This window comes from Jatropha curcas, chromosome 10 (assembly GCF_041381405.1).
Source record: "Jatropha curcas cultivar XTBG-Jc1 chromosome 10, XTBG_Jcur_1.0, whole genome shotgun sequence".
Lineage (NCBI taxonomy): Eukaryota > Viridiplantae > Streptophyta > Magnoliopsida > Malpighiales > Euphorbiaceae > Jatropha > Jatropha curcas.
In genome coordinates this window covers 6207475-6222860 of record NC_143160.1, presented here as the reverse complement: position 1 = coordinate 6222860, position 15386 = coordinate 6207475, and the positions used below count along the sequence as shown (strand labels likewise).

The 15386-nt window shown below is 32.6% G+C and overlaps 3 protein-coding genes across 5 annotated transcripts; 1 reads left to right on the top strand and 2 right to left on the bottom strand.

Annotated features, from left to right (window-relative positions):
• The first annotated feature begins 366 nt into the window (after positions 1-366).
• Positions 367-4791, top strand: LOC105640540 (RING/FYVE/PHD zinc finger superfamily protein). Of its 3 annotated transcripts, none has more exons than XM_020681815.3 (8): positions 367-686; positions 1485-1783; positions 2200-2271; positions 3056-3123; positions 3401-3557; positions 3947-4024; positions 4107-4196; positions 4375-4791. In XM_020681815.3, the coding sequence occupies exons 2-8, from the start codon at positions 1508-1510 to the stop codon at positions 4513-4515; spliced, it is 882 nt and encodes a 293-aa protein (XP_020537474.1). In that variant the 5' UTR covers positions 367-686; positions 1485-1507; the 3' UTR covers positions 4516-4791. The 3 variants fall into 3 exon arrangements, with proteins under 3 accessions (XP_020537474.1, XP_012080272.1, XP_012080271.1); XM_012224882.4 differs by having other exon boundaries at positions 368-651; positions 1565-1783; XM_012224881.4 differs by having other exon boundaries at positions 369-651.
• A 2900-nt stretch (positions 4792-7691) lies between these two features.
• Positions 7692-11344, bottom strand: LOC105640539 (Exostosin family protein). Its single transcript, XM_012224880.4, has 3 exons — positions 11191-11344; positions 9461-10956; positions 7692-8466 (listed from the first exon to the last, which is right to left on the bottom strand). The coding sequence occupies exons 2-3, from the start codon at positions 10403-10405 to the stop codon at positions 7957-7959; spliced, it is 1455 nt and encodes a 484-aa protein (XP_012080270.1). The 5' UTR covers positions 10406-10956; positions 11191-11344; the 3' UTR covers positions 7692-7956.
• A 2415-nt stretch (positions 11345-13759) lies between these two features.
• GASA6 (Gibberellin-regulated family protein) lies at positions 13760-14998 on the bottom strand. Its single transcript, XM_012224879.4, has 4 exons — positions 14617-14998; positions 14408-14443; positions 14267-14300; positions 13760-14172 (listed from the first exon to the last, which is right to left on the bottom strand). The coding sequence occupies exons 1-4, from the start codon at positions 14689-14691 to the stop codon at positions 13991-13993; spliced, it is 327 nt and encodes a 108-aa protein (XP_012080269.1). The 5' UTR covers positions 14692-14998; the 3' UTR covers positions 13760-13990.
• Between the last annotated feature and the right edge of the window lie 388 nt (positions 14999-15386).

Sequence of the window (15386 nt, the reverse complement as noted above, 5' to 3'; positions counted from 1 at the left end):
ATTTAAAATAACACTAGTTTAGTTATTTCTTTTTGTTCTTTTTATCCTCAAGGCCAGCAACTACATTTCATTAATTGATTAGCTTTTTCTTAAAAAAAAAAAACAAAAAACTGAATATTCACTTATTAGTTATTACCGACGTGCTTTTAAAGGTTTGAAGTGGGACCTAGGAGACCCAAACTAACACGTGGCATGATTCTATTGCACCTATCAAACGCATCTTGTACCTGATAAATGACAGGTGCTGCGATGTCCGTTGCCAATAAAAACGAGAAATGGAATTAAAAAAAAAAAAAAAAAAGTTAAAAACGAAATCCACAAAAGTCTCAGATGGGGAGCTTCCAAATCCAATGGATTACCATAACATTTACTTACTACCTAGCTTTGCACCAACGTTACCAAACCTAAACCGAACACTGCTTCGTATAAACCGAACTTCAATTTCCTCTCTCTTTCTTTCTGTCTCTACTTCCATATATATATATATATATATATATATAAACAATTATTTTTTACCATTTCAAAGAAAACACAAAAGCGAAGACGAAGACTACAGGCATATGTAGAGAGAAGAAGCATAGACTTTTTCGATAAAGCTACGTTTGCCCAGAACCCCAAAGCGTGTTGTATTTTCTTGTTTCGCATTTATAGGTACTTTTCGATTTGCTCCTTGTTAACCTTTGAAGGTATAATTTTGTTTTTTTTTTTTTTCTTTTTTTGTGATTCGATCATGATCTTTGATTGTTTTAGGGTTTTGTATGGATGTTTGAATTGAATAGAAGTGACATTTCTGAGGTTCTTTGTTTTGGGTTAGATTGGGAATTTTGTGCTGTTTCTTTTCTTCCTTTCTTTCCTTTTTTTTTTTTTGCTTGGCTGCTGAGAAAACTGAAGGAAAATTGGCAAAAACTGAACGGTCTGTCTTTTTTTACCCCTCTGTTTGTCTGCTTGGAAGTTGAAATTTTTTCTGTGAGAAATGTAAGTATCTGGACTCAATTAAGTGAGTTGAGCTATAAGATTTATATGGGTTAATGTATTTTGTTGGTGCTTTTAGGAGTTCGATATTCGATTAAAGTTTTCTAGCATTTTCTTAGGTTTCATACAGGTGGATGAAATGTGTTGACAGTTGACTTTCTATAAATTTTCTTGTTCTATTGGGTTGTTGCCTCTTAAAGTCAGTTATGGATTGTGTTTGCATGATGAAGGGAATGGGATTTATATTTCGTACTAATTAGAGAAATGAAAGGATTTTATATATGGAATTCTGAAATACTATACTCCAAGTGCTTTCTGCTGCGATGCTTGGTAGTCTAAGGATAAGAGGGTGTAGTGGAAACTTGAATGTCTAAATTTTAATTTGAGCAATTATAACCACTTTAAAGTTTCTAAAGCTCACGACTTTAGCTGCATGTGGTAGGTAATTTCATTTTTCCTTGCTTTATGTTTGGACTTTGGTGGAGTAACTTGTTCTAATTTGTGTGTAACAGAAAGAGTATTCAATCAAATACCAATGAGTGAAAACCTGGTTTTGTGTGCTGAGCGTCTCATAACACCTGAAAGTTTGCAGTCAATGCAAGAAACGAAGGAGCCAGGATCTTCTGGGGGCTCTTCATCTTCTCATAATGCTAATGACTCCGCTTGTGTAATTGATGTTGAAGGGGTGGAGGAACATGGTGTACCTGGAGAAGAAGAACCACTTATTCAAACAATGGAATGCCGCATTTGTCAAGAGGAGGATTGCATTAATAATTTGGAGGCCCCTTGTGCTTGTAGTGGCAGCTTGAAGGTATTGATATTTGTTATGTTCTTCTCCTCTGTAAATGAAATGTTTATTTTAGATGTGTTTTAAGCAAACTATTCAATGTGGAGAATGTTATTGCTTCCGTTATGTCTGTGTCAATGTTGTGAGTATAAAAGATTTTGTTTAAAAATTGAGTTTATATGTGCACACACACACACACAAAGACACTTGTTTTCAGATTTCAATGATTTCTTATTTTAGTCATGCTTTAACAAATTATACTGGCACGAAATGTTGCTCTCTCGTACAATACCCTATATGTTTTCTTCTTTTCTTAAACAATTAGGGGCTTTTCTTTGGTATAAGAATTTCACTATGCAACATCTCTACAAGTTTTATTACTCATACATCTGTTTAATCTTATGGATTAATGATCAAAGCTGACAGATTTTACTTTCCAGTATGCCCACAGGAAATGTGTTCAACGATGGTGTAATGAAAAAGGAGATATAACTTGTGAGATATGTCATCAGGTAACAAGTTCTTGTATTTAGCATCCTTAATTATGTGCTCATGTATTTTTTTCCTAGAGTGCTATCTTCATGTTAAGGTTTATGTCAATGGGAAGTGATGAAATGTGTTGAAATAAGTAGCTTTGAACAGTTGTATTTTATATTCCATTGCTTGGTAACACTAGTTAAATTATGTGATCATATAAATTGCTTTATGAGTTAATGCTTAATTTTTAAGATATCTCATCTCTTACATCATATGTTTTTTACAAGGTTTACCTTCTCAAGTGTAGATTCAAAATGTATAACTGCAAATATGGAAGATAAGCAGCTACTTTGGGCAGTTTTACTTCATTTTTTTAAAACTATTTTGGAAATGTAGCTACCCTTTCGTGACTGTTGCATAACAATTTTAGTAAGCTAGAATGGCAGTTTAAGCATTTATCTCATTTGACACGGATGAAATTTGTGGTGCAAATTGCTGCAGCAGAAAATCTCAGTGTTTGATGATGAACATTTTCTTCTTTTTTATTATTGATTGGCATGACTACAACTGCCTCCTTCATGTTTGTTAAAATTTTTATGATTATAATACTGTAGCTTTAGTAATTGTGTCTTGAGCAGAAATTGGCATTAATGGTGCAATGATACCATTGCCTTTATGGAAATTTGATGATAATGTATTAAATTGACACTAAGCGTAGTTCTATGGTTGCTTATTCCATTTAAACATGAAGTAGTTCTGATTATGGGATATTAACTGAATTTGTGGTGATTTCTGCTAAAAATATCTTCTCATGAATAGCCTTACCAACCTGGTTATACTGCCCCACCGCCGCCTCCTCCATTAGAAGAGACAGCAATTGATATCAGGTAAGTCCAACTTTATACGCTTGGTTCCCAATTTTATTCAATTATAAGATGATTATCTTGAAATTGATGAGCATACAGCTGGATGTTATTTCCCTGATCCTAGTGTAAAATATTCTTTTGGTCCATTTATCGGGAGAAACTATGTTTACTTGTTGGCGTTGCAACTTCCAGCGTATTTTATGGATCCATTTTTAAATTTCTGCGATCTGCAGGATGAATATCTTACATTGAATGGTTTGGAAGTGTGATTATCTCATTTCTTGTCCTTTTTTCACAGTGATGGTTGGACTATTGCTGGATCTCCTTTGGATTTGCATGATCCGCGAATTTTGGCTATGGCAGCAGCAGAACGTCATTTTTTGGAGGCCGAGTATGATGAGTATGCTGATTCAAGTGCTAGTGGAGCGGCATTTTGTCGCTCTGCGGCTCTAATTGTAAGCCATAATTCTCTTCAAACTCATGTTAACTTTGATGATATTGCAGCATATGGAAACAATATAATATTGATGGCTCCGATTATTAATCATCAAATATTCTGTGGAGTTTATCAGAACTATGCTTTCCAGACAGTGCATAGATGAATATCTACGTCATGTTATATAGCTTTTTGTTTCTTCATTATTTGTTTTTTCTGTCATATCTATGATCTTCTTGGGCTGGCATTGCCTTGGCCTGCAAGATCGAGGTTTGTCCATTTTCTGATGACCAATGGATGAGAAATTATTGGTGTCATCTCTGTGATTCATTTAAATTGACATGAAAACATAAGTTCAGAATTACGTCGCGTTGTAATTTTGATCATGTATGCTTTAATTCATTGCAGTTAATGGCCCTTCTACTCTTAAGGCATGCGATGTCACTTACTGGAGATGGTGATGAAGATGCTTCTACATTTTTTTCTGTAAGTCAAATGTCAAGTTTCTATCCTTATTTTGCACAAATACAATGTTGTAGTGCTAATCAAAACTGTTCATACTCAACAGCTTTTCCTGATACGGGCCGCTGGTTTTCTTCTCCCATGTTACATCATGGCCTGGGCCATCAGTATATTGCAGCAACGACGGCAAAGACAGGTTAATATTAAGCTTGATCTTTGCTGTTTTCTTCTCTATTTTGGTCCCACTATGCCCACATTCGCTCCCATCTTTTCTTTAAATTTCTTTTAGTACTAGAATTTTAAAGTCTTGATATAATTCTATTGTTCTTCAACTATATAATTGTTTATTTTCTTTGTATTTCTATTTAAATCAGGAAGCGGCAGCACTTGCAGCTTCAGAGGTTGCATTCATGCTGCAAGCTGGGCAACGACGGAACTTGCAAGTCACCATAGCACCTGGACCTGCAGTAACTCCCCAGCAAGCTGCAACTCCACAACAAGAACCACTTCAATGATGAATTCATTACAGACACGTGAATGATTGTCTTGGCCATGATTGATTCATCTCTAATTTTTTTTTTTTTTCAATTCCAGCTTGCAAATTTTATTTTAGTCTTTTGACATGTGTATGTACATAAATCCTTGATCACAGCCTTACCGGTGCTGCTTTAGAAACTTACATGTGGTAGAGCTCTCGTTTGAAGAGTGAAAATATTCTCCGAATTTAGTTGTAACTTTTGGCATGATTGGTCATGCATGCATAAAAATATATTTGTTTATGTCCATGTGAATACAGGTGTATGTTAATTCTGTTTTGTTGACACAAAAACACTAACATAGTTTGTTATATAGCCACTGTCTAGAACATGTGGGTAAGGGTGGCCCCTCTTCTGGTTTCGTTGGTCTCTCAACTAAGATTATATACAGTAATTAATTTATAGTTGACATATATAGGCTCTACGAATGTGAAAATTCATATGTACTTGGAATTTTTATGGTAAATGGTGGTAATATTTGAAAGGAAAGGTAAGTAATACATATGAAAAAAAGCAAGAATAAGAAGAACGTTCAAATAATGCAACAGTGAAGGGTGATTTTTGAAAGCAACTACTCGATTAATTTCTTTTCTTTTTGCTTTAATAATGTGCTGCTAAAAGGAGAGAGAGTCCTTAGCCTACTGCTGGGCTTTTATGTCTTCTAACATGTTCTTTCTTTGGTAAGAATTAACGGAGCATATTCTCCTTCCTAAGTTCGATTGGTTGACAAAAATCACTAGCATTACCATTTATGAATTGGTATATTTTTTTTACTATAATTTTTCTGATATACTAAGACCAATGAATTTCAATTAAATGGTAATAGAGTATGATGATTAAGTTTTTATAATGCGAATTTAATTTTTAGTTCAAATTTAACTACAACTGCTAAAACTTAATTCAAATTGTACCTAAACTATATTAGACACCCAACTTGTGCTACTTGCACCTTCATTGAACGTGATTTTTTTTTTTTAAAGTTAAAAAGAAAATTAAACTATATATAAGTATGATAATTGAACTTTTACATTATTTTCTAAATTTGAATATGATATTTAGTAAATGAAATTTTAAGTATTCATTGATGTTGTTTTCATATAAATGTTTTGATCTATATATATATATATATATATATATATATATATATATATTTGGAAAAATGTATAATAACTAGATTTTGAAAAATATATAGGTTCTTGATTATTCAAATTGTAAGAGATACATATGGGCTTTATGGATAAACGAGAAACATGAACAAAAAAGTTGGAGAGAGAGAGCACACACCAAGAATGGCAAAATATGGAGAAGCTTAGTAAGGTGGTGTTTTGTTTGAAACTTTGAATGGAGAGGGCTTAGGGTTGGGCAATCCAAAGATAGAGCAAAGAAAAGCATAAAGGAACCCAATTAGCACAAGGAACCAAGACTCTCTCTCTCTCTCTCGTTGGTCATTTTTGTTGCATGGAGAGAAGAGCTTGGAATTCTAAAGTTACTTCATTTATTTATTGCATAAAGCAACTTCTTGTTTTTTTTTTTTTTTTTTAAGCTCCCCCTCCCTTCTTCCCAACATCTCTACTTTTAATATAGGCTTCTTGTTATGTACTGTAGTATTCTATTCTATTAACACGGGGCAGCTGAGCTGTCTCAGGCTTGCTTTTGGCAGCTGAGCTGGTTGCTCTTGTGCACATCAAATGCAAGTTTTATCAATTTCTCCTCTCTCATCACATTGATATTTCAAATTTCTATATTTATACGGTCACCAAAGTTATATTTGCAAGATCAAAGAAATCCAAACTTGAGCTTAGTTGTTCTGAGCCATAAAGAAGGAAAAAGCTACAACATAATACGGTTGGAAGGACTTGTCAGTTTGGTCGGATGATGTGGCAAGTCGGCTAAGAATTGAATAGGCAAAAATCTATGGTCTTGGTTTGGTAAAAAAGACCAAGGGCAAATGATAGGGAAATGTGGGGAAACTAAAATGAAAAGATACTTATCTTCCCAAGGATATTGTTCCAAATATAACTTTTTGTTCAAACCTGTCAGAGTCTTCTAAAACAGCCTTATATATCTATATATATGTATTTGCTTCTGTGGCAGGCTTATGATTGAACTGAATCTAAGCCTTCCCTACATGTTTTGGGCCCCTCCTTGTGTGCTTTATGGTTCTTTCTTTCTTTTCCTTCCTTCTTTTTCTTTTTTTAACTCTTCCAATCCAAATCCCATAAAAGGATAATTCTTCAGATATAAAGCCTCAGGATTTAGAGAAGAGTTCAATCTAAGACACACTACTCATTCTCTAATCATTTTCTGCAAACTAGGGATATATACCTTTGTCACATTTGTTTCTGCAGAATACTTACAAACATGGCTTTTTTAGTTCATAGAGGAATTCTTCTTCTTCTTTGCATTGGGTACTTATCTTTTCAACCTTATAAGGTTTCTAGCCTTACAAGTATAGATCTTGCCCTCAGATTTAAGCAAGAGCTATTACCATTTGCTCAAAATTCGCGTTTGTTAACCTCTGTTGTTGTCAAAGATTTGCAAACACTTGCAAGTTCTGCGCCTGCGCCTTCCATGGTGTTTGATCCAAATCAGTCTAATAAAAGAACAGTTCGAAAAGGATCTGATCCTATCCATAACAGATGTTGACAGGTTGCTCAAAGCTGATATGCAAGCGAAAACAGGAGTTTTTCCAGCAAAGGAAGTAATGGCTTGAGGCTATAACTGATGCAACAGAGAAATGTGCTTCCTCAGCTCTTTCTCAATTTGAGTTTGTTGGATTTTCTAATATATTTATTTGTTTTAGTTAAAGGGTTCTTTTTTTTTTTCCTTTTTTTTTTTTTTTTTTTTGAGCTGAAGAATTGCAGCTAAGAGACAGCATCCTCTCTATATTGTGTAGACTTAGGTCCTTAACCATAGGTGAATACATTAAAGATGATGATGCTGTCTCTCCTACACAAGATACAGTGCTTTTCCTAATCTTCTCCACAAGAAAAATTTATTACGTACTTTGTATGTGACCTTAGTTATTGTACTTTACAATGATATACTTGCATGAAACTTTTATAGCCATTTAAGTTTCGTTTTCGCTCAGCAGTTCATCTTATTTGGCTGTTCCTTCTCTTCTGTTTTTAATGGTCAATTAATAATCAATATGCTTTTTAAACAGAATCCTATAAAGATGATAATCATTTGATGAGAAAAAACAGTATCTACGACATCAAATCAATAAAATCTACAGTAAATGGGACTAAAGAGCACAGAGCATAGACAGTAAATGCTCTTACAAATCTTCTTAAAAATAAATAAATAAATGAAGGTTGTATCTTGTCAAAAAAACTGCAGCCCAGCTAAACAACCATCTTTGTCTATGCGCATAAGACAAAGATATGTGAAGTTTTCCAATGGCTGCTTGTCATTAAATTACTGAATCTTAAATCTGCGATATCGGTTCTTCCTGTGAAGGGTTAATCGCACTGAAGAAGCTCTACGTGATACTGCCTTCCAGATCATATCTACAGCATCACCAGGCTGAGATGGATACTGATATTCAAAATATGGTGCAATTTCCTTTAATCTTTCGCACATCATGGTCCACTTGTCTCTCTTGATATTTCGAAGAAGATTCAGTAGGTATCCTTCTTTAGTAGCATCAGATGCACGCACGAATACACTAAATTCCGAGTAGTCTAAGACATCTTCAAATGGTAGCTCAATGTCATCACTTATTATTACAGGAACACAGTGACTAACAATGGCATCAAAGAGGCGATTAGAGGAAGGGGTATCGCCAGCAATATTCAGGCAGAACTTGGATGAGGCCATGCCATGGCCTGCCATGTTGATCCCATTCCCTTGAACAGTTCCAAATGTAAAGTGTACATCTTTCTCATCTTTCAGAAGGTAATATAGCTCTTGGCGAATGACCCCTCCCTGAAATAAAGGAAATCAAATACAAATCAAAGTGATTGACGTGGTAGTATATGACTTTCTGTATATAAATCTAGGGAGTTCCTTTCTGAAGCTAAATTGAAGAAAAAGATCCAGACAATGGGAAGGGAAAATTAAAAAAAAAAAAAAGCAATGGTCCAGTACATATCAAAGCAAAGATGAAAATTTAAGTGGAAATGCAAACCTATACTGATAAAAACTATGAATTCTATGTTGTATTTGTATAGTACAATAAAAACATTTCTTTGTATTCTGTGATTACGATTTAAAATTTATGATCAATAATATTGATTTGCAGTTTCTTGTTCCGAATTGGCCATCATCCCAGCTGGAGTGATAAAAATTCATGGTATCAAATGCCATAAAATCCCAATGGAATAGTTTCATTCTCAACCATTATTAAGCACCAGATTACGAACGGTTCCAGGACAATGAATAATTGCCTAATAACCAACTGTTGATTGGAACTCAAGAATGTAACAACCTAATCCCTCTTGGTGACGTACAAATGGATGTACAACTTTATAACATAGCCCAATTAAAGGACAGGTCAAACGACCCTTTAATCATTTTTTGAGTAAAGTCAACTGGATAATTCTAAATATATCTAGGATAGTCCTCTGGATGGCCTAGGTTTAAAATATTTTGGCATCATGTTAAGATGATAAAAACACCAGAGAAGAACAAAGAAAAAGTTTTCCTCCATTCTATTATCATCTGATAGGAGAAAATAATCAGAGCATTTCACATCTGCAGCAATTTGAAAGTCAGATTCATCTTGGATAAAATGTATTGCCATAATTCTGCACTAATCCATTCTATAGATCAACAAAGACCATTTGGTGATAATTCCAGTGTTATAGCGCATAACAAGTCCAAGTGTAGAATACAGGGTGGTCAATTTCAGATAATTAACATATCATGTGGTGAACATTGCAACAGTTTGTGGTAAAAGAAAAAAGGAAGAGAAACTTACATCCTTCCGATATATTGCTCCTTGGAAGAACATTAATATGGGGCGCTCCTCAAACTGAGGAGATTTTCCACTTGGAATGGTCTTCACAACATGCTTGTAAGGAGCAATTATATCCTTCTGAAGATTTGCAATTTCAACTGGGTACCTACCGAAATCTGCAAGCACAAACATGGCAGAACCCAACATTTTTCTAGCATCTAACATGCTATTTGGATGATGGGCTACAATCAAATGATCCCTTCCACCAGATCGATTCCATTCATCCCGACCCATCAAAAATTGCACCAATCTGTCCTGCAACATCTTGTTCAAACTAACTTTCTCATTTTGGTGAAGTTTAGAATGTCGATTGTAACTCAGAGATGAGAAAAATGGTATAAAAATTATATCTGCTAGACTAGAATTCTCTACTCTTACTGCACTACAAGGCCTAACAACTTGTTTGTTTGAGGCTAGAAGATCAAGGGTCAGCCAATACTCCATACTATGCTGTAAGTTTAACCCACCTGGGTATTGAAGGACATGGTTATCAACATCTGGCCATGTTTGATTTGTGTTTCCCTTCCAACCCAATAGCCCAAAGTGAAACTCAGGAGGCAAATCATACATATATACCCTTAAGAGAGCCTGATTTGGGTCGCAGGTTTTGTTTCTGTGGTTTCCAAAGGCAGCCATTTGGGAATTTGGACAATTTGCACTTCCACTTATCATTGATGATTTAGAATCCATTGAAGAGAAGAAAGGAATTTTGACTGGTTCAGTTTCGACATTGGATTTGAAGTAAGCTGATGTATTATTAACAAGAATTAGCTTGAAAATAGATCTGGGTAGAAGAGAAGTATTGCCAAGTTGAAGAAGGGAAACAGAGGAAATGACCAAGAGGAACATAGAAATGGGAATCAAGAAGAAAAGAAACCTTGAGGGAAGCCTGCTTTTCTCAGACATTGATGAAATTTAGAGAAAGAGACTATCTTCAATCTAGAAAATTTAGCAGAAACGCGCGAGATATATTACACAAAACAGAGGAAATCAATTAAAGTTACTTTCCCAATAACAAAAGAGGTACAGTAAAGAACTAAAGACGCGTTGTATATATGCCCAAGTCAAATTTATCTTATCATCCAAATGCATGATAGTAAAGAGTAATCACTTAAAAAGAGGTCTCAGTTCATAGTCAATAACAAGAACATCTTCATTTCCACAAACATGACCTTCTCCACATAAATGCTAAGCCCCAAATTTTGTGCTTAAACCCTAACAGCCTCGAGAAGATTTTTCAAGGAATCATCTAATCAAATTCCGCTGTAAAGATTAATTCCCTTACGATTTCCAAACCCACCATTTTTTTCCAAAAGAAGAAGATGAAGAAGAAAAATCCTCTTCTTCTGGATCAATTCGATGCTTATATTTCCAGAACTCGTGACTCCCTCATGATTCTCTAAAATAAACATAAAAAGCTTCTCTTCTTGTTCGAGCAATCAAAGCAACCAGTCTATCTGCAAAACAAGAAAAGTAAAAAAAACACCGGAAAGATCTTACTTCTCAGCTTATAGCAGTATATATCTCTTATTTATGGCTACTTGGCTAGTAAACCAGTGTTAAACAAACAGACATACAAGCAAATAACAAAACAAGGTGAAACGAGAAACTAAACAAAATATTTACATCTGGGTAAGAAAGAATTCATGATTCATTAAAGTGGGTCGACGAGAAGTTGCAAGAAAGAGTACCTGATGAATTAGGTTTTCAAGATTCTATAGCCTGCAAGTAACCTTCCAAAGCGTGCAGCACTCAGTGGAAGTTGTGTCCAAGAAATGCCAAAGTCTTTGATCATCATTTACATATTTTTTTCTGTTCCTTTGAACTTCTTGTACTCGTTGTATATAGCCGTAATTTTGTTCTTTTATAATATACAATTGTATATTTAAAATTAAGATTCTTCATACATATTTAATTTTTTAATATTTATCAAATGTTTTGTTTGATGTTGTTTTACCGTTTTTTTTTTTTGCTTTGTTCTTTTTTTGAATTTTTTTCCGTCTTTTACTTGTTAATTTATTCGTTAACTAATTGTTTTATATCTAATACACAATCTTTGACCATTAGTAAATTTTATGATATATAGTATATATTAAAAATTATTTTTAATAGACAATACTTATTTATTAATATATTTGAAGTATTTTTTTATGTAATAGAATTTCGAGTTAACTAGGGAATTAATATTAACAATTAATCAATTTAGAGATGATTTAAAAATGGTAATTATTATTTTTTTTTCCAATCAATACATAAGGCAAAATCAAATTAAATCATGTCCTTTTTAGAAAATCTAAATATTTTTCCTTCTTATTCTCATTTTTACATGTATATTGTACATAGATTTTTACCATATTTAATATATAATATAATTTTTTTATTTATTGAATTGAATTATTATATTTTTACTATATGTAATATATCATAATTAATATATAATATAATTTTTTGATTTTATAAAATTATTTATTATATAGTTATCATATTTAATATGTACGTTTTTAATGTATAATATAATTTTTTGATTTTATCAAATGAATTTAGATCTAAATAGAATATTAATATGAATCAAATTAACTTATATTTATTTTTTTATCAATAAAATTAAAATCTTTAAAAATATTTATTAATATATAAATTTAATAGGCTATTCTTTGCAATCTCAAATGTCCTCATTTTCACGTTTAAATAAATTATAGATTATAAATATAAATACACGTGCGAGAAAGCTCAATTTATACCTTAAAATTGAGTGCAATATAAATTTACCTAAAATTCAACTTTATCATAACAATCACCTAAATTCTTTATCAAATAATTAAAAAGATCCATTTTATAGTCAAAAAGAATAAAAAATAATTTTTAATAACTTTACTATTATTATTTTTTAATAATTTTATTGTTGAAAAATATTGAAATTTTGTTTTTGCCATTATTACGTATATTAATTCTTACGTTTCTCATTATTTCCTCCGGCACTATACAAATTTATAAATGTGAGATTTTATTAGGAATTTTACAAAATATTCAATATTATAGTAGTCAATTATTACCCATAATTCTACTTTTCGGATTTGATATATACATGAAAATATATTTTTATATATTCTTTTGTCTATTTATGGGGCAAAAAGCTACTTTTTCAGGAGCCCTACCCCTTACTTTTTTGAATTATTGTAATAAAAATATTAGATCTTTACTTTAGAGGTGGGCAACTTACTTTCCCGGTTCCCACAAAGCACAACCCAAAAAAATTAAGCATTCTTTCCTGCCATTACGGTTGTAAAATAGGATTTGAGAATTATAAACTCCATCTTACTCTCCATACATAAATACAAGACGTTTAAAATTATTTATTTTAATTACCGTTAAAGTTTTTTGCCTTTCTTTTATTAATTACTTTTTAATATTCTCAAAATGATTTACATTAATGAACAGAGATGATATTATTTTTGGTGCAAACAAGAAAGAGACTAAACGTCAAATCAAGTAAGAAATGATTAGAAGGCGTAGATATATATTAACAACCCACTGTATTAGTTGATGAGTGGTTATGTAAGGAACAAGATTACTAAGACTATTTTTACATAAACAATGACTAATTTGGTGCACAAGTAGGTCTACCTAAAAGCTACCCATTTAAAAACTTTGCGAGCTTCTATGTGGTAGAAAGGCGTATTAAACAATTAAAAGTAATGCTAATAGGCTTGGATGCGTTATTAAGCAGTTGAGGTAAATAATACAAGCTTGTAGAGATTCAAAGAATTGGGCCTAAAGATAATTCTGTTAGGTTCGAGAATCTCAGGCTTTTAAGAGCATGCATACACAATGGGCAGCCCACAAATTGTTAGCCCAAAAGAAAAGGCTAGAGCCTTAGTCCCAGGCAGGCTGGAAGTTAGATCGATGTTTGACTCCTCTCGATGTCACTAACACAAATTTCTTTAAGATATAAAATCAATAGTTCAAAATATCTATCTCTGTATCTATCTATCTATATAAATATATAATTTTTAAAGTCTAAATGTTTATATGGCAATATATTAGAATATGAAAGTGATGATGTGATATTTTATTTTTTATTATAATTCATCTTTTTTTTTTGTATTTAATAGACATTAAATTGTTTATTAAATAGTGGAATTACAAACTAATAAATTTAATGGAAGATTTCATTATAATTAATATGTTCTGCATTTAATAAATATTAAGTTTTTTATTAAATAGTTTTTCTTCTATAAAAAAATGAGTTATAAATAAATATTATGAATAAAGAAAAGTACATAATTGCATTAATGAACAGGACCAATATATAGCCACTAGGCTTCTCACTTGGGGTTGGGGGTCTACAAAGACCACATATATAATTATAAAAGCCCAATAGAGCCATAGAGTAATTAAATTCAAATTTCTAGGAAATTAACCGGTCATTAAATTAATGACCAAGAGAAAATATACTTAGCATACAAGAAGTTAATTACTGAAATTATACTTCTAAGGGCATTTGGGTCCTCCACGCTTGGTCTTCCAGTTGTTGTAGCAAGGGCACACGCTTTTGTTGCCATAGAAGCCAGGAGGAACACACAGGCATTTGGTACAACATTTTTGACAGAAGAACATGCATGGCTTGTGGTACTGTGTCTTGCTACATCTCCTTGTGCATTCTGACGGGCATTCTGTAATTCCAATTTATGAACACTTCAATATATATGAGGAAAATTTTAATTTCACTGTACAGGTTGCAATTGAAATGTAAAAATGGCAACTTACGGTAACTCTTTAGACTCCCGGGTCCATATCTCCCCTGAAAAATGACAAACAAAAAAAAAAGATTTTTTTTCTCGTTTTAGCCATACAATTTGCAGGATTAACCAAGAAAATGTCATGCAATTAAAAAACATTGAAACTTACACTATCAAGGTGGTACTGAGTATCATTTGCCATGACCTGCAACAATATTCGAGGAAAATACTTACAAATACGACATGGTAGATGAATTAATACTTTGAAGATTGTATTTATCAGGAAAAAAGCATTTATGGAGACGCGGCCAGGAATCCCGAAATGAGAATAGTTTCGTATCCAATATAATTGTGTTTATCAGGGAAAAAGATCTTTACCTGAGCTGCAACCATGGAAATGCCAAGGATGGCCAGAAGCAACAGACAGACAAGCTTAGCCATCGCCATCGCCATCGCTGAGAAGCAAGCTCTTTATAGACACTTTTTTTTTTTTGTTTTCTTCTGTTTTTAGGTTGGAAGCTCTCTTTAGACCTTAAACAGGAAAACAAGAGAGGATTTTTTTTGTTTGGCTCGGGTAAGTGCGGTGCGGGGGCTCTGCTTGCTTAGTGCCAAGTGCAAGTGTAGCGTATGCTATAAATAGATCAATGGGAAAGGCTACTTGGCAAGTAGATTAGGCTTACCTAATGTAGTAATTCCTGGTAACTTCTAATCAAAGCATCCATTGACTCTTGTTCTTCTCATATTTTCTAACATACCCTTCATGGGATTTTTGAAATTCTGATATTTATAAGTCAAATTGAGTTTTCTTAACTCTCATTATTATTAGTATTATACTTTAAATTGTATTATGCAAAAAGAAATCCTTTCTAATATTATTAGGAAGATAATTTTAACATAGTTGGTCTCTTTATCGGGTCTAGTCACTAATTAATTGAGTTTAAAATTTTAAACTATATAATAATAGATATATTTCTTTTAAATTTATACCGTGGATTCATTCGAAAACAGAACAATTATATTAGGATTAAAGAATATATAAAGGAATATAAATCTTATTTTAATTTGCATAATATAATTTTAAGAATCGAGTTCTAAGTAACCGAATTCTAGGATTTAGAAATCTATTAATTTTTGTACTATTTTACCCG